Below are 18,674 nucleotides of genomic sequence, written 5' to 3' on the forward strand. Positions count from 1 at the left end.
TACATATGAGGAAACCAAGCCAGGGAAAGTTAAGGTGACTTTCACCAGGTTATGGGAACCATTTAGTGTGGCCAAGATGAGATGCTGTTCCTTCTCTCCTTAATTTGATTGCTTAATCCCAATCAGTTAAATAAGCCACTGCCATCAAGTCAATTCTGACATACAGGGATCTGAGAGGACAGAGCAAAGAAAACTGCTCCCTCCGGTTTCTGAGGCTGGACATCATTATGGGAGCAGACAGTTTCATTTTTCCCTTGTGGATTGGCTGGTGAGTTCAAATGGCTGACCTTGACATTAGCAGCCCAATTTGTCATCTATTGCCCCCAATCGATCACACACACACACACACACACACACACACACACACACACACACACAGGTTTTAAAAAGTTTATGAAGAAAAAAAAGAGAAAAGATCATGGAATTTTCCCATGAATTTTTTGAAGCTCCTTCAGATTTAAATTAAGCACGTCCTGCAGATAAGGGCCTTAGGAAACTTATAAAGTTGTATGGATAATTCAGGTTCTCTGTACAGTATGAGACATAAAACAAGTCAAAAATCCGTTTAATATGAGGCAGAATGTAGTACGCGTGTGATGAGTAATGCCAATAAGGATGTACTGGAAAGACTCTTTGGGAGAGAGAAGATTCTGATAGAAGGACAAACAGGATCTAAACTAATCACCTCACTTATTTTTTTTTCTTAACAGCTTTCCCACCAACACCCACTTTTAAACAATTAAAAAATAAGCAAAGTAAGTGATAATCCAGGCCCTTTCCGAACTATCAGCTATTGGAAAACGGGAGATTTCACTATACAGAGAAAGAAACCCTTATTGGGCCGCTGCCATCTCCAGCCTGGATTATTACATAGTTCATCTGCTCTCCTTGTGGTCATTCAGCACCATTTTATCACTGTGATCCACTATTTCTTTTCTTCCAGTTTGGACAGGGATGCCATCCTCCGCAGAAACCTCTGAAGGACCCCAGCAGTGGTCGAGGGAAATTTTCTATTCTGCTTATACAGAATATGGAGAAGATAGGCCCCAGATGGTTAGTAATTACACAGTAAAACTAAAGTCCTTGAGACAGGTTTACTGATAAAATAGGGGGCATGTAAAAGCAAAATGCTTCATATTCTTGAGGTCATTAGCTACATTTCATGGCCAAAGAGTTTGAAACCAGTGTCATTTCTAATACATCTCTAAGGACTTCTCTTTTTAAGTAGAATCTGTTTGCATCACCCATGAAGTCCTCACTGAGTTGATGAGACGCATAATGAACAATTCTCAGTCTCTATGAATGGACCTCTTTGATCTTACCTGAGGTTTCCCCACTGCCTTCTTCATCTAGGCCAGTGAGATAAGAATCTGAGAACCCAGAAGTTGTAACTGTACTTAAAACAAACAAACAAAATCCATTTTGATTCCAGGTTGGAAACCATAAGATACCAGCAATGTTATACATGAAAAATGATTTTGAGAACATCTCGGGGAAGTGTGTCTTGGCGGCCTCTCCGAGAATGTACTAATGATACTATGCCTCAGCAGGTGCTTGTCAAACTGGAAGGGGATTGTTTTAGGGTCAAAGGAAGTTGGTTCTCAGAGGTGAGTGAGGACTGATGGAGATAAGTCCCCAGTGAAGCCATCCGTTTAGAGAGTGGGAAGAACCCTTCCTCGGCTGCCCTCTCCCTTTGGCTCCTTCCAGAGGAACGGATTCAATTGGACAGAAGGGAGTGATTGATGGCACAGATATCATAAAGCTGCAAAGCCTCGGCTCTGGAACGCTTTCTTTTCAAAATAACAAATCATGCTTTCTTCTAGTAATAGTGATCAAAGAATACATTTCTTTGGTTGCTACAGTTTGGCAAAGGATTTCACCTTGACTTTCCACCCTATTAAATGTGAGAAAGAGCAGACTTTATGATCTCCCATAAACAGGAGAAAACAGAGGCTCAGCGCTGGTACATTCTTTGCCTAGAGTTAATTGTATTGAATGACAGTTCTCAGACGTTACAATCCCAGAAATCCTTTACATTCTGGAACATAATTGAGACCCCCCCAAATCTAATCACATCTTTGTGTAGAAATTGTTACATAGGGAGCGAACTTGCTGATTACATTTTAACTGAAAACACTCAAAAAACCCAAAATCACTGCCATCGAATGGGTTCTGACTCACAGCAACTCTATTGGGCAGTGGAGAATTGTCCCTATGGGTTTCTGAGACAGTAACTCCGCACAGGAACAGAAAGTTTCCTCTTTCTCCCTTGGGGCAGCCAGTGGTTTTGAACTGCTGACCATTATGTGTCCAGAACTCCTTACTCAAATCACAATACATTGTTATTAGAACATGTATTGAGAACCCCAAAGAGCTTTGGTTTATGTGGTTTGCATCTATTGATACCATATCACACACTCATATTTTGAAGCTGATTCTTTCTTGTAAAGATCTCAATTGACATAATGTTCCTATTTAAAAACTACCCTTTTCAAAACAAAGTCTCCATGAGAAGAACCGTTATTTCTTTTGCAAAGCTCTATACTATCTGGTTTAAAGGAGACCGTCGTCTTCCAATATCAGCTTTTGCAATTTACTCTCTTGGCATATTGAATGTCACGCAGCCTCTAGAAAATTCCACCGTAAGCTTGTCAGAAAGATTGAGACAGGCAAATGATGTCTTAATATAGGTTTTATCTTAGAAGAGTTGGAAAGTGTTTTAGCAACACTGCAGGACGTGCCTCCTACACTGTGTGAGAGCTGTCGGTCTAGCCTAAAGAAAACAAAGAACTTGGGTCTCCCGAATTACTATCACACAGATGAGAGAGTGGAGGGTAGTTGTTCATGTGTGAGCAAACAGTTGGGGGAAGCCAGACGAATTTAAATATTTACTATTGTTGATGACCTACTCAGACTATTCAGAAGTCATTTAATTTTAGGTAAGTTTTTTTTCCTTAGCTATAGTTTTAGAAAGTGAAGTAAATATGCAAAACGGGTTAATGCTTTAATCCCAGGTGATGGGACTATTTTTTTTTAAAGGCTGTTAGCCTCGCTCCTCCCAACATTTCCCTACTTTGTATTCCTAAGAAAAAACGTTTAAAAAGAGACATTCAGTGCAGTCCATACCAAAAAGAAAGGAAAAAAGATGGGGAAGATCTGTCATTGGGACTTCAGTTTATCAAGTGAACAATTGAGAAACGCTGGGTGTCCCTTCCCTTTGCTGAGGCGGATGTGGGAGATGGCGCTCCTTCCTGGATGGATCGACTGTGTTAAAGAACATATTGGAGCCCAAATACTGCTCAATAGATGATTGGGGTGCTGATTTCAGGGTAATTTCCATGGGACATTAAAAGAATCCACAACATGTGATCGTTTCTTTTCACTATTTTTGAATTTTAATTGTACTCATTTAATAATTGTGTATTCCCTGTGTTGGAGATTCTGCTGGAAAATTTCTTGTTTCAGATTTGAAAAAGTATTAACCATTTCCCGCCCCCCTCGACCTACTTGGTAACTAAATGCAATGTGTGCCTTGAATTATTTTGCTTATTGCAGATTTAAGTTAAAATGAGAGATGCAAAACTGTTAAGAATAAGTAAAGCACAATATGCTTTTATTGCGCTTCTTCTATGGGCCCTGGAGCTTTATATGCCCTTTTATTTCACCTGTGCAAACCAATGCCGAGCCCAGGAGTCCGATTGGAGGTATTCGTATGTCTTTGCTCAGGGCCTTTGCCTTCTGTTTGTGCCAAGAATAATTGTTCATGAGAGTCATTTGTAAGTTACAGTATTTTCAAAAGCACTATTTCCATGCTTATTTTTTTGAATTTATGCTTAGATAAGTCATGTGACTGTATTGTTGTGTTCTGTTGTTTTCTGTACCCTTCATGCTGTCATTCTATTTTCAAATAAAAGATAATTTGGTAGGTTAAGTCAATACCTGGTCTGTTTTTCTTCCCCTATCACGCCTCGCTGCTCCATATTTGTTGGCTCTTGCAAAATTGTTCCGGTTACCACCTGAAGCAGGAAAGTAAAGCGTTCACATGGTTGTGCAGTCGGGTTTGCAATATAATGTCTCAAAACAACTGTCCAGTCTCCAGGAAAAGTTAACGCCCTAGCAGACTACAGGCGGAGTTCCTCAGAAGACTTCCTAATAGAAATAGAGATGTCATCTGGCTCTTCTCTGAGAATGCTGGGGGTCAGTTAAGTATGATCCCCAGGCCTGTAACGGTCTCCAGCTGGCACACATGGCTATCAATGAAAGCTTGGTTCCTCAAGAAGCAGAAACATCAGATGGCTTTGCAGTGCTGGGCCCTATTTTCATTGTCCGAACCATGCCTTGTATAGCTCACTAGACAGCATGTTCACCTTCGGCCAGTGAAAGAGGCTTTCAAAGAATGAAATGCTGTGAATACGCATACTCTTTTGTGGTTTACCTTTGGCTCAGCTGGGTCAGCTGATACATTGGGGCTCCATAATGACTACAGATCACATTCCGTTTGGTTCCCTAAGTCATTAATTTATCAAATATTGAATGATGATTGTGCCAGACCCTATGCTTTGCTATGGGACAATGTAGCCGCCCTCCTCTTTATATCAGTTCAATTATTGACTTCACACTCCCAACCTTTTATCCATATGCATTATGATTTTATATAGCACCAAGTGCAAAGATGATTCTGCAGAACCTTGGTTTTAAAAAAATCATTTTATTGGGGGCTCTTACAGCTCTTATCACCATCCATCCATTGTGTCAAGCACATTTAAAAAAAAATTTTTTGGGAGGGTTCGTACAACGCTTATCCATACATCCATCCATTGTGTCAAGCACATTTGCACATTTGTTGCCATCATCATTCTCAAAACATCTGCTTTCCACTCAAGCCCCTGACATCAGCTCCTCATTTTCCCCCTCCCTCCCCGTTCCGCTCTCCCTCATGAACCCTTGGTAATTTACAAGTCATTATTATTTTGTCATATCTTACACTGTCCACCGTCTCCCTTCACCCACTTTTCTGTTGATCAACCTCCAGAGAGGAGGTTATATGTAGATCCTTGTAATCGGTTCCCCGTTTCTACCCCACCTACCATCCACCCTCCCAGTATCACCATTCTCACCACTGCACCTGAGGAGTTCATCTGTCCTGTATTCCCTGTGTTTCCAGTTCCCATCTGTGCCAGTGTACATCCTCCAGTCTAGCTGGATTTGTAAAGTAGAATTGGGATCATGATAGTTGGGGAGAAGAAGCATTTAAGAACTTGAGGAAAGTTGTATGTTTCCTCATTGCTACACTGTGCCCTTACCAGCTTGTCTCCTCCCCGCCACCCTTCTGTAAGGGGATGTCCAGTTGCCCACAAATGGCCTTTGGGCCCCCACTCTGTATGCCCCCATTCACAATGATGCGATTTTTGTTCCTTGATGCTTGATACCTGATCCCTTCAACACCTTGTGATCACACAGGCTGGTGTGCTTCTTCCATGTGGGCTTTGTTGCTTCTGAGCTAGATGGCTGCTTGTTTACCCTTAAGCCTTTAAGACCCCAGACACTATATATGTCAAGCACATTTATACATATGTTGCTATCATCATTTTCAAAACATTTTCTCTCTACTTAAGCCCTTGATATCAGCTCCTCATTATTCTCCCTTCCCCACTCTTCCTCCCTCATGAACCTTTGATAATTTAAAAATTCCCCATCCCCAAGTCTTACTCCAACCACTGTCTCCCTAAACCCACTTTTCTGGTTGTCCATCCCCGTAGGAAGGGGTTATATGTAGATCATTGTGATCGGTTCCCCGTTTCTCCCTGAACCTTCCCTTTCCCCTCCTGGCAAACAGTGTCTATGTATGAAAGAACCCAGAGTAGGGAGGAAATACTGTTTGGAAGAGTGACTAAATAAAGCTCCTTTTCAGAATTTGAGATGGAAATTATTGTTTTCTTTTTGTCGATAACTTCAGCAGAAATGCTACCTTCTCTGTGCACCCAAATCTTAAATGTGTACACACACACACACTATAAAGTATACACAATATTCTTCTATAGAGCATGCACACTATATAAAAATGAATAATGGATTCTTAAAGTAGTAACCATTTTTACTTGTGATCAAAGTCTGTTGTATGTTAAGGAATTCAAGACCAGTGTCATGAATATTTGAATACATGAAAATGCTTTGTCAAAATTTGACTTGCAATCTGTTTGCTTTTGATTACTCTATTGTTACCATGGTTGACTACTAAATCATATATTATTTAGGTTGGTGAGAAATCTAAACAGAAGAAAAGAAGGTCTGATTCCAAGAAAGAGGTTACAGATTTTAATTGGTGACTATAGGTTTCAGATTAGAAAAGTGGTAGATATAATATGTACAATTTACATACTGTTTTCTTAAAGACTAAGAAATGGAAAGCGTCATCAAATATAAAATGACATGGACTAAAAACCTCTCTTCTACACTTAAAAATAACTTGAAATGTATTATGTAGTTCAATTTTAGGTTTTTTCCCTGTAATAGTTGTACATTAATGAATAAAGGTGTAGAAACATGTAAAACATTTCCCTGAGAGTTGATAGGCTTGCAAGTATTTCAGATAGCCATAATGTCTGAAGAGAGCCTTCAGAATTAAATACTGAAGTTAGGCTTTTAAGATACCATTTTAGGAACATGTTATTTTCTGATGGCAAGGTTCTGCTAGACACCCACAAACACGTGTGTGTTTGTGCACAAGACTTACGTGAAGGCAGTGTTAAGTGACACTTAGGTATCTATGAAAGGGCAACAGAGAATCTTAAATTTTTTACAAATAGGATTATCATTGGATATACATAATTCTTCCGAATTCCAGGATTACCTCAATTGAAAATTTCCTTTATAATCTGAACCAAAATCTAAGTATGAAAGAGATAAATATTGGATCACGAGAGTCACTTTTTGTTTGTTGGATTGAATACTGTAGATCTGGGTCACCTTTCGAAGATTTTCTGTACTAATTGTGTAAGAAAATATTTGAATTCTTTAGAAAAGTGAAAATCAGAAGAACATGATATCCCAACAACCTTATCTCATTCACATTTTTAAATTCTCTACTCAGAAACCAAACTCACTGCCAACAAGTTGATGCTGACTCATAGCAAGCCTATAGGGCAGGGTAGAATGGCCTCGGTGAGTTTCTGAGATTATAACTTTACGGGAGGAGAAAGCGTCTTCTTTCTCCCACAGAGCTGCCTGGCGGTTTTGGACTCGTTAGCCGACCAACAGGTAACCACTATACCACCAGGGCTAGAATATGGATTTTAAAAAAAGTATATTGGGAACTTTCACCAAGAGAGACCATATGCTGGGACATAAAGCAAATTTTAACAAATGTTAGAAGATTGGAATCATGTAAAGTCTCAATGATATCATAGAAGCCAACGATCTTCAAATATTTAGGTCATTAAGCAACATGCTTTTAAATAACATGGGACCATGGAAAAAGCCCAAGAGAAATTTCAAAAATATTTCACATTTACAGAAAGTTAAAACATATTACATCAAGATTGTGGATGTAGCTAGAAAGCTGCTTGGAGAGAAAATAATACCTTTAAAAACAAGTAATAGAAAAGAAGCATTTTAAATAGCATTATTTAAGCACCTACCTTTAGAATCTAGGGCAATAAAAACAAAGTAAACTGTGATGAAGTTAAAGGAAGGAGATAATAAATTAATGGCATGCAAATGCATATATTTGAAATCCAACAATTAGAAAAGCAATTCTTGGAATATTATAAAATTTATATGTTCTTATAAGACTTAAAAAAAAAAAGACTTTTAAAGAAAAAAGGGAACTGTTCATAATATTGGATTATCAGCCATGTAACAGCTAAGGTTCTAGAATGGCTCTCTGTTTTATTTATGTTATTGATTCTCTATGGGTTTCCTTTTTTAAAAAAATCTATCGGTTTTCATAACCACCTGCTTTCATAATCTGTGCAAAGAACTGGTTTTTAGTCTTCTTAAATTTTTCATTAAAAAGTGTATTTCTACTTTTATTATTTCCTTGGATTTTACTTTATTTGGAATTAATTGTTCTTTTTTAAGGGCAAAATTTAATTACATGATTTAAACTTTTCTCTTTACTAATATATATGTTTAAAGCTATAAATGTTCCACCAAACAGTGCTTTAGCTGCAATCAATATATTTTAATGTGTTGTATTTTACTTTCATTCTATAGAAATCTTTTAAACTTTTCATTTTAAACTTTTCTTTGACTCTTAACATGTCAATCTTTCCTCGTGACATGTCCGAAGTGAGCATGCCAGCATCTCACCATTTCTCCCTCTAAGGAGCGTTCTGTTTGTACCTATGTATTCTGAGTGATGGGTTCACTCTTCTGGCAATGTGTGTGTAGTCAGTATTGTCGTCATCACCATCGTTCAAATAGACCTATTTTCTTATGCCTTAGTTCCTTTTCTTCCAATTTTTGCACGCATATGAAGAGATTTAAAGGTTGTGGCTTGGTTCAGGCACATGTTAGTCATCTAAGTGGTAACTTTGCTCTAAAGCAGTGGTTCTCAACCTTCTAAATGCCATGAGACCCTTTCATACAGTTCTTTGTGTTGTGGTGACCCCAACCATAAAATTATTTTCGTTACTACTTCATAACTGTAATTTTTCTACTGTTGTGAATCGGGAGATCCCTGTGAAAGGGTCATTCGACCCCCAAAGGGGTCCTGACCCACAGGTTGAGAACCGCTGCTAAGGGAAGGGAAACCACGGGAGCATTCTGTTTGTGCAGGGCAGTATGGACTTATTCTACCTTCTGGCGACCGTGTTGAAATATGATAGGGAATCAGAGGTGCAGCCAGGGAGACTAACTAGGAGGCTCTGCTGTTCTCCAGATGAGAGATGGTGGTGGTTTGAACCATGGTGGCAGCAATGGAAATTGTGACTCGGGAAATGGGGTGTGGGAGAGAACTAGGACGACATAATAACTTTCAAGGTTTCTGATCTGTGTAACTAGACAGATGACATTCCTATTAACTGAGGGGGAGACAAACTGGGAAGATCAGGTTTTAGGGTGCAAGTAAGGAATTTTATTTTTGTTATGCTAAATTTTAGAAATGTTTACATATGCAACTAAAAAGTGCCGTAGGAGACTTGGACTTGGACGGTGTGACCTGCCGCTGGGCATGGCTGCCTTGACCGGGTTTTTGGGGCCCCTGTGTGGCCTCGCTGCTAGGTCAACGGCACTGCTGGGGGGCAGGTTGCTCCAGTGTCGGACACGGCTGGGGCCCTAGATGCCTGTGGCCTCCCCACTCTGCCGCCAGCCCGGGGCAAGGCGCAGGAGTACCAGCCGAGCAATATCAAGCGCAAACACAAGCATGGCTGGCATCCAGGTCGTCCTCTGCAGCATGCTCAAGGGTCGAAAATCGCCGAGTCACTAAGGAGCGGGCGGCCACCACGAGACCTCCACTCCAGGATTTCCCCAACCTGAACCGCTTCTGGCACTGCCCCCAACCCCTTTTTAGGTGGAGAATAGGACCCTATGAAGGCTCTCCAAATTATGGGAGGAGCCAAGAAGAAGATTTAGGCTGAGACTCCTGGAAGAGAGGCAGTCAAACCTTACCAAATCCCCCTTTTGGATTTTGAATTGGGAAGAACTTGAAGAGTAGTCCGAAGAACAGAGGATGGGAGGCAGCCCCCACCTCCAGCAACCCCTGGTCTATTCCAGATCCTTCTGTGATAATAGACAAATCACAACGTCTTTTCATTTGTTCTGCGAATGATTCAAAATGTATTGGAGATAAGATAATCTCAGCTCTTATCACTCTCAAAGTACTTTGGCAATAATTCCTTTAATGTCATTAAATGTCTATTCGATGTTCACACAAAAAAAGTGTTGTAAACACAAATCTGAAGTTTAGGCAGGAGATACATTCTTGGGGAATAACAGCATTTAGATGTTCCTCAAAGTCATGAGACTTGATGAGGTCATCAGGCAGTGAAATGTAGGTAAAGATCAGACCATGATAAAGCTCTGAGCCCAGGAGAATTCCTGCTTTCAGGATTATGGCAAATGAGGAGGAACCAGCTGGAAACCCAGGTATTAGCATGTGAAACTGATCCTTCCAATTTCTATAAGAGAAACTTTTCTGGGAATGTGATTGGATTGTGTTGAATCTGTCAATGAAATTTGGAAGAATTGACATCTTAGCAAAATTGAGTATTCTAACTCATGAAGGAGGCATATTTCTCAATTAATTTTGTTAATTTCTCCCCAAATTCTTCCTGGATTTCAGTTACAGGTAGATCTTTTGTCATTTTTGCCAACCTCATTCCGCAGGATCTCATATTTTCTGATGCTTTTTAAAAATTGCAGTGCTTTTACTTTAATTTTTCATTTGTATTGCTAATGCATGATTTTAAAGTGGTTTTTGCATGTTGACCTTGTATCATACAGCCCTGCTAAATTCAATGATTCATTCTGGACACTTTATTTTAATGAAAAAATTGAAGCTAGATTATAAGATAGTCCATGAATAAAGATCGTGTTACTTCCTCTTTCCAATGCAAATGTCATTTGCTTTTGCTTGTGTGTTTGTTTTCACTGATCACACTGGACAGAGGGACCTCTGGGTGCCCTCCTTTCATGGGTGGTAGTTCTGTTCCTGCAGACAGTAAGGAGAACTTCTGGAAGGTACATATTTGCTCCTTCTGCCCCACCCTGGTAAAACCCGCCCCGGAGTTCTTCATCTACATCATCCCCATCCGATTAAAAATGGGACTAGGCTACTGAATGCATCTGGTCCATTCACTGGAATCTTGGGAGCCTTGTCAGTCTGGATCACTGAACAGAGTTGGACATTAGGGAAAGGCAGTAGGATGGAAGAGTGGATTGTCTTTCAGGGACATGAAGGAAATATGTCAGAGGGGATGGTGGTGATTCATATTTCCACAGAAACATAAATATGGCTGTAAGATAGTTGAGAGGTGCCAGAGACCAAATTAGTCGAATTTGAGCAAACAGGCTTTATTGGGGAAGAAAAACCCAGCCTGGGCAAAGTCCCACCGTCCACAGTGTCCGGGCCGAGGAAGTCCAGGCTACAGGAGTGGTGTTTATATAGCCGGGGAACATGTGACTGGGCTGTCTTGAGTCCATATACGGTGGTCAGGGATTGGGAGATACAGGTATGTCCGGGTTTCTGGAATGTAAGGTGTCTTCCTGGTTCCAGGTGTATTCGTGCCGGGTGCAGAGCGGCGGGCCAAGAACAGAGCAGGCACTGAGCCAAACGGGCCGTGAACAAAATGGGCCACGAGTAAAAAAAAGAGAAAAAACTTGCAAAGCTGCTTTACATTAGCCAGCTCTGGTCAGCTCCGCAGGTGTGTGTGTGAGATTCAAGGTCACTCACTGCTAGTTGTTTCAGTCAGCTCGGGTCAGCTCCGCACAGGTGGGGCAGATTCAAGGTCACTTGCTGCTAGAAACCGACCTGATATTGATCTGGCCATACAATGGCCATATCCATTCAGAAGGATTTTAGGTATATATGTATCTCTCAATATTTTTTGCTAGGAATCAATATATCATAGTATTTAGGAGACATCCAAAACTCTCGACAATTGTGGAGGCTGAAAAATGACAGAATGGACCATTGAATCAGGGTGGCTGTGTGACCCAGATTCGGGAAACAACTATCCCTGCCATGAGCAGTAGACTTGAAACAGGAAGAGGAGCAAGGGCGGCAGATCAATTTAGGAAGGCTCTGGAAGGGCCTACGGAGGTGCCAGACGGCTGCTTTCTGATGTCAAAACCTTTGTAGTTACTATTGGCTGAGGGGAAATGGCCTGTTGAAAATGAAAGCCGCTATTGGCTGAGGGAAAACGTCATGTTGACCAATCATAGCTGGAGGGCGTGGCTCTCCATTGTTCAAGGGCGGGGCTTATGCATAAAGCTCCAGAGCCCTGGGTAGACCCCTCAGAGGCTTAGAGATGGCTGAAGAGACTTGCTCAGCGATGGACGAGCCAAACACAAGCTCGAGCCATCTGAAAGCGCAAGCGCACAAGAGGAGACTGAGCAGAAGGACGCATGTCAGCCCGAGTCCACAAAGAGTGAGGAGGTAGGATGGCTAGATCCCCGACTCTCCACTCTTCCCGCCGCCCCTTCCCTGCCAGGACTCCCTCTCTTCATTTCCGACACCCATCTCTCTCTCTCCGCACGCCCCTTCTCAAGAAATCCCCCTTTCTCATCCACCCGAACACTGCTTTTCTCTAAACTAAAGTCCTTCGGGGCCACAGTGTTTCCCAAACGGGATGAGCTTAGTGAGGGAGGTGAGAAGACTCCTTCGAGAGACTTCCAGAAGAAACACCACTGAAACGGATGGGCCCATGCATGGACGAAGGCGGCACGTCCTTGTGTTCTGGTGCAGGAGAAAGAAAAGAAATCAAAACCAGGTAGCCGAAGACAGCGAGCCGAGCCGGAAGAGGATCCTTCCGCATCCGACAATGAGCAGGGCGGCGAGTAATTGCAGGAGAAATCCAGCGAGATCAGCTTTGGCCGCTGAGAAATGGACACTTTTGTGGGGACAACATATGACACCAGAAGTCACACCCATTGCGGCGGTGGTGAAAATAAAACCACAGTGTGCGTGTGCGTGTGTGTGTGTGTGTGTGTGTGTGTGTGTGTATTTTCTGATGGTGTGGAGGGAGGGAAGGAAGGGTGAGGGTGTGAGGAGAGAGGGAGATGGGGTCCTGCAGGACTCGCCCGCCCCTCAGTGCGGAGGAAAAGGACTTGGCTCAGTCTCCTTCAGCCCACAGCCCATCCTAGGAGATGGGAGACCCCTGTCCCCATTCAAGGGCCTGGCAGCTGGATGATAATGGCACAGGATGGGGTGGCCTTGATGATCAGGGCAGGAAGCCTGCAAAGAGCACCTTGGTGCCCAACTTGGCCCGGATCCTGCAGGGCAGCAGCAGCAGTCAGGTGGAGTCGACCCGTGGTGGCCTCACTCTCAGAGCCTCCAGTATATCCAGTGCGATCGACGAGGGGCTGAGTCTTCACCACGTTGAAGGGCAGAGACAGGGTGGCTGCCACCTTCCCAGAGATGCGGCCAGTCGCAAAGCCTTGGCCCATGGATGGATATCTGGCTTTTTGCCCGGAGCCCACGCAACCAGCTCTTAGCAGCTCATAGTTGAACCAAATCAGGGCATGTCCAGCAGGGCATGTCCAGTGGGCCCCCACCCCAGGCACAGAGGGAGTGCCAGCCACCGGGAGCCACTGAGGCCTGCACAGAGGTGCCCAACCTGCTGCTCCTATAACTTTGCCCTCACCAGCTCCAGGGGGCTAACCACAATTAGTTGAACATATTTGCATTGGTCAATTTATGACACCTTTGTTCTTTTAGATATATGTACTTGTACAAAATTGTGTCAGCCATTGTAAGCCTTGTCAATTTTCATGTAAATTTTGAAATAAACTTGTCTATGTCTATAAAAGTAATACTTGCTCAGATTTTGATAGACAGTGCTTTAAATCTTTAGATTATGTTTTTTTGGGGGGATTGACATCTTTACTATGCTGAGACTTCTTATTCATAAGCATGGCATATATCTCCATTCATTTAGGACTTCAATTTCCTCATTTAGGATTCTGATTTTTAAATCAGTATATTATATATCCTATTCGTGTTTTGTTTGATTTATAACTCTCATTTTCTTTGGAGCAATTGTAAATTATAGTATACGTTTAATTTTGATTTCTACATATTTGTTCTAGCTATATAGATACGTGATGGTTTTTTGTATCTTGCAAGTTGGCTGAATCCACTTGCCGTATTAATTCCAGCTTTATTTTTAGATCCCTTGGGGTTTTATATGTAGACAATCATGTCATCTATGAATAGGGACAGTTTTATAAGAGGGCTTAAAAATGTTCATGGGAAATCCAAATAAAAGGTCATGGAAATTTCCCACCAACTTTTATTTCATTTAATTATTTATTACTAATCATTTTATAGTGAGCTCTTCCAGACAGCATAACATTCCATAGTTCAATCACAGCAATCCATATTGTACAATTGCTATCAAAATCAGATTCAAAACATTTTCTTTTTTCTTGAGCTCCTTGATATCAGCTCCCCTTTATTCCCTCCCTCATATGGGAACCATTATATATATATATTTGCTGTATCTTACATGATCCAATATATCCATTTACATACAATTTTGTTGTTTGCTCCCCTTGAGTGGGATTATATAGTCATCAGTGTTTTCAGCTCCCCCTTCTCCCTTTTCCTGTACTCTCATGGAATCGTTACTCCTGTTACTCTTTCTGAGGAGTCATGTATACTAACTTTCATGCATCACATGATCTTAACTATGCAAAAGAACATACACAGGTCTACCAAGATTAATGAGGTCAAACAAAGACCATAATAGTAAGGAAAGAAAATATTAAAGAACTAGGGGAGAATTATGTGTTTCATCAGTGCTATACCTTACCCTGGATATATCATTCCCTCTATGTGGCCCTTCTGTAAGGGACTGTCTAATTATATTACAAATGGGTTTGGGGTCTCCACTTTGTCCGCACTACTTCACGTCAATTTGATTGCTTGTTTTTGAACTTCTGATATCTTTTCCTGTCGACATCTCATGATCACACAGGCTGGTGTACTTCTTCCATGTTGGCTTTGTTGCTTTCCTGCTAGATGACTGCTTGTTTAACCTCAAGCCCTTAAGGCCCCAGATGCTTTATTTTTTAATAGCTGGGCACCATCAGCTATCTTCAACACATTTGCTTATGCACCCATTTTGTCTTCAGCATTCATGTTGGGAAGGTGAGTAACATACAATACCACATTATTAAAACAAAACATTCTTGAATTGAGGTAAGACTTAAGTATAGTTCCAAAGTCCATCTGCTTCCCTGTTGTATTTACATATATGTATACATGTATAAAAATGTGTGTGTGTGTATGTGTATATATATATATATGTAACGACCCAAAAAAACCTGGATGTCACATGAGGAGGATAGTGCATTTGGAGTTCCTTTCATCAGGTCAGACTGTAAATCAAGTTTTCTATTCAGAACCTTCTGAAAAGATTGTGTAACAGTGTGAGTTAGTTAAAGTTTATTGTGCCAACCTGGCCGATAAACACATGTGGGGTTAATTGAAGAGTGGCGAGATAAATGGCTTGGTGAGCCTCGCCTTTCCATTTCATGGCTCTCTTGCTTTCTGATGGTGTGTAGCTGCCTTAGCCAGTCCTCTGCTTCAGCTGGCAAGGCTCACTTCCTGCAAGACATCCCTGAGGAGAAGCCACATGGACCTACCCAGAGTGCTGTAGCAGCCATGTGGAGAACCCTGCCAGCACTCACTTACTCTGCTTTCCTCTTGCAGTCGGCATCATTGCATCTGTTTTGTAAGATGGAGGAAGACTATGTAGATTGGTGTCAGATAAATAGGCTAATGTTGGACTTGTGGACTTGGGCAGCACTGGGTTCGGATGTTTTCTTGATGTGCACTTACCCTTTATATAAAACTCTCTCTCAAACATACGAGTTTCTGTAGATTTGCTTCTCTAAAGTACCCAGATTAACACACAATGTGTAACAAAAAAGACCCGATTTGTGGCAGACAAGGAACTATTCATGCCACCATGACAATGCACCTGCTTAAGCAGCCATCTCATGGAGCCAGTTTTGGGCAAAAACCGACGTGCCTCTCTTGCCCCACACATCTGACTCACCTGACCTTGCTCCGTGCGACCTCTTTTTGTTTCCTCAAATGCAGAGGGACATGTAAGGACAGTGATTTGACAATGTAGAAGAGGTGAAGAAAAAAACAAGGGAGATGTTTGTCAGTCATCTAAATAGATGAGTTTGAAAAATATTTTCAAGAATGGAATCACAGATTTGGCAAACGTATTCAGTTTAATGTAGAGGACTTTGAAGGTGATAAGGGTGTTTGTTTTTTTTTAATTAACATCATGCTTAGTAAAGTAGATAGGCATAAAAAAGAGAGGAAGGCCCTCAATGAGATGGGTTGACACAGTTCCTGCACCAGTGGGCTCAAGCATAGGAACAGTGATGAGGATGGTGCAGGACCAGGCAGGGTTTGTTCTGTTGTACACAGGGTCACTATGAGCCAGACCCAACTTGAGGGCACCTAACAACAACACAGGTTTTCTGCAGCTGTAAATCTTTATGGGAGCAGACAGTTTAATTTTTCTCCTGTGGAGTGGCTGGTGGGTTTGAACTGCTGAACTTTCAGGTTTTGAATTGTTAACTAGCCATGCAAATCCAGGAGGGAATGTTTGTATTTTTCCCCATATCAGTAGTAGTGTTTAATTTATGTTGAACAAAAGATGTTATTTTGCTTTTGATTGGTGTAGGTACCTCTTTTCAATATGTTAGTCTATTAGTAACAAGAAATTCTAACAAAAAATTAAATACATAGCTTTGGAGGAAAAAACTCTGTTATTTTTGGGGTGATACCCCCTCATATATCTTTATATACCTATATGCATACATACATATATATATTTCTTCCTTCTTCTTTCCTCTTTTTCTTTTTTTTCTTCTTTCCCCACTATCATGTTTACCTATCATTTGCCTCTCAGTAATTGCTCTCAGATACAATTCGATTGATCAAACATGACCAGAAAATCTATATCCTGCCCGCCATCATTTTTAGAACCCTTATTTTTCCCCTGTCCCCATCATTATTGGCTCACCGCTGAACTCCCCCAACCCATGTCCCACTGGAACCGTCCGTCCCATCGCTGTCTCCTTGTGATCGCCTGTCCTGCTTATCTTGTATAGATAAACACAGACACACACATACACACACACGTACAATGGAAAGACCATGCAAATAGTCCCAAGTCTAACATGGTTCCTGACCCAGAGCAGGTGAATATCTCTCTGTTACATTGTGAGAAGGACATGTTGTAGTCCATTGGTCCAGTCCCCTTTACTTTCAGGGTTCCGTATCCCGGGACCCGCTTACCTAACGGCATGTATATCCGTTTAGTCTTCAGTATTCATGTCTGGAACGTGCACATCCTAAAGGTCCCCATTGCTATTCCTGCAGTCAGGGCTGGCATGGTTTAGAGCCACACCCCTATCCACCTTTAGACTTTCACTGGGACCCCCTGGTGAGAAATCCCTAACCAGTTCAGATGAGGTGCCAAGTGCCCCAAGCCCCCTCCAGTCAGGAGTCCATAAGTGGGATTCCTCATAGGTTTTGTGGCTTCTCCCATCGCTGCTCTGTTTCACTCCCCTCTTGTTTTGCCCCCATGTGGGCAGATCAGACCTGCTGCACTCCCTGAACTGTATCTTCAGTGCTGTCCTCTGTAGTGCTGTCATTTAGGGAGGGGACATCATGTCTCTGGCTGAGACCAGCCCTGCAGGTCCCTCTCTGTGAAAGAGCTGCTCTGTGTAGAAAGGTTGGTCTCTAGGCGTGGCCCACCTGAATGGGGTCTACTCTCTCTCCTTTTCCTGTGGAGACATAAACAATACCCTCCCCTTGAGAACCTAAACACTTTAACAAAATGTTATCTGACAGAATTCAGCAATATAGAAAATGGATAATCGATTATAACTAGGTTGATTTACGTAAAGAATGCAGTATTTAACCCTTAAAAATCAATGGAATTCACCATGCAACGAATAGGAAAATTATAGAATTTTGTACTTAAAAAAACAAACCTACTGCCATTGAGTTAAATAATTTGAAAATCATAGCTCATTCATTCCAAACATTTTCTGTCAACTGGGAATAAATGGGAATTTCCTCAATCTGATTATGTTTATGAAAAACTACAGCTAACATGCTACTGCATGTTGAGACATTGGAAGCTTTCTCTTAAGATTGGAAACAAGTCAAGGATATAATTTGTGCCATTTCTATTAAATAACCTACGAGAAATTATAGCCCGTGTCATAATTTAAGCAAAATAAAAGGCATGGCTATTTGAAAGATATAGTACTGCCATAATTATAACAGATGACATTGTGTTTGTACAAACCCATACAAAATGTACACATAATGACATGATGAGAACTAATAAATAGTGTGTTCTGATAATACAGAATTGGAAAACTGAAATTTCAAACATAACCATTTATAATAGCAATACAAGACATATGATGCATAGGAACAATCTAGCAACAGAAATGCAAGACCTCAATATTAAGTCAAAGTCAAAGAGGATCTCAATAAAAAAGGAAATGTATACCATACTTACTGGTTGGAAATCTCAGTATGGTTAAGCCTATTATTCCCATGTTCACCTAGATTCAATGCAAACAAAATAAAAATCTCAACAGTTTTTTTCCGAAAATGTATATGCATAGGATCTACAACAACAACAACAACAACAACAACAACAAAGAGTCTTGAAAATTTCTAGGACTTATATACCTTTTTCAGACCTACGATAAAATTGCATTGATCAGTATACTGTGGCTTTTGTGCCAGTTTAGACAAATAGATATCAGAAATAGACCCAGATTTTTTATGATCAACTAAGTTTCAGCCTGTGTACCAACTCAATTGAATGGGGGAAAAGGATATAGTTTTAAGAAACAATGTTCTTTACAAACTAATGCCACTGAATTATATACGTGAAGAATTTTGAAGTGGATATAATTTATTATTTATTTAACACACATATGAAATGGTGCTGGAACAA

The 18,674-nt window shown here is 41.1% G+C and overlaps 1 protein-coding gene across 1 annotated transcript in view; it reads left to right on the plus strand.

The window, feature by feature from the left end:
- MCF2 (MCF.2 cell line derived transforming sequence) overlaps positions 1-1,037 on the plus strand; it is a 54,529-nt gene extending 53,492 nt beyond the window's left edge. The window contains exon 25 of the mRNA XM_045288367.1: positions 711-1,037. Within this exon, the coding sequence (XP_045144302.1) occupies positions 711-763 (53 nt within the window). The 3' untranslated portion in view covers positions 764-1,037. The remainder of the gene's footprint in view (positions 1-710) is intronic.
- The last annotated feature ends 17,637 nt before the right edge of the window (positions 1,038-18,674 follow it).

The sequence above is a fragment of the Echinops telfairi genome, unplaced genomic scaffold, assembly GCF_000313985.2.
Source record: "Echinops telfairi isolate 266 unplaced genomic scaffold, ASM31398v2 ScPeMD7_20;HRSCAF=75, whole genome shotgun sequence".
Classification (NCBI taxonomy): Eukaryota; Metazoa; Chordata; class Mammalia; order Afrosoricida; family Tenrecidae; genus Echinops; species Echinops telfairi.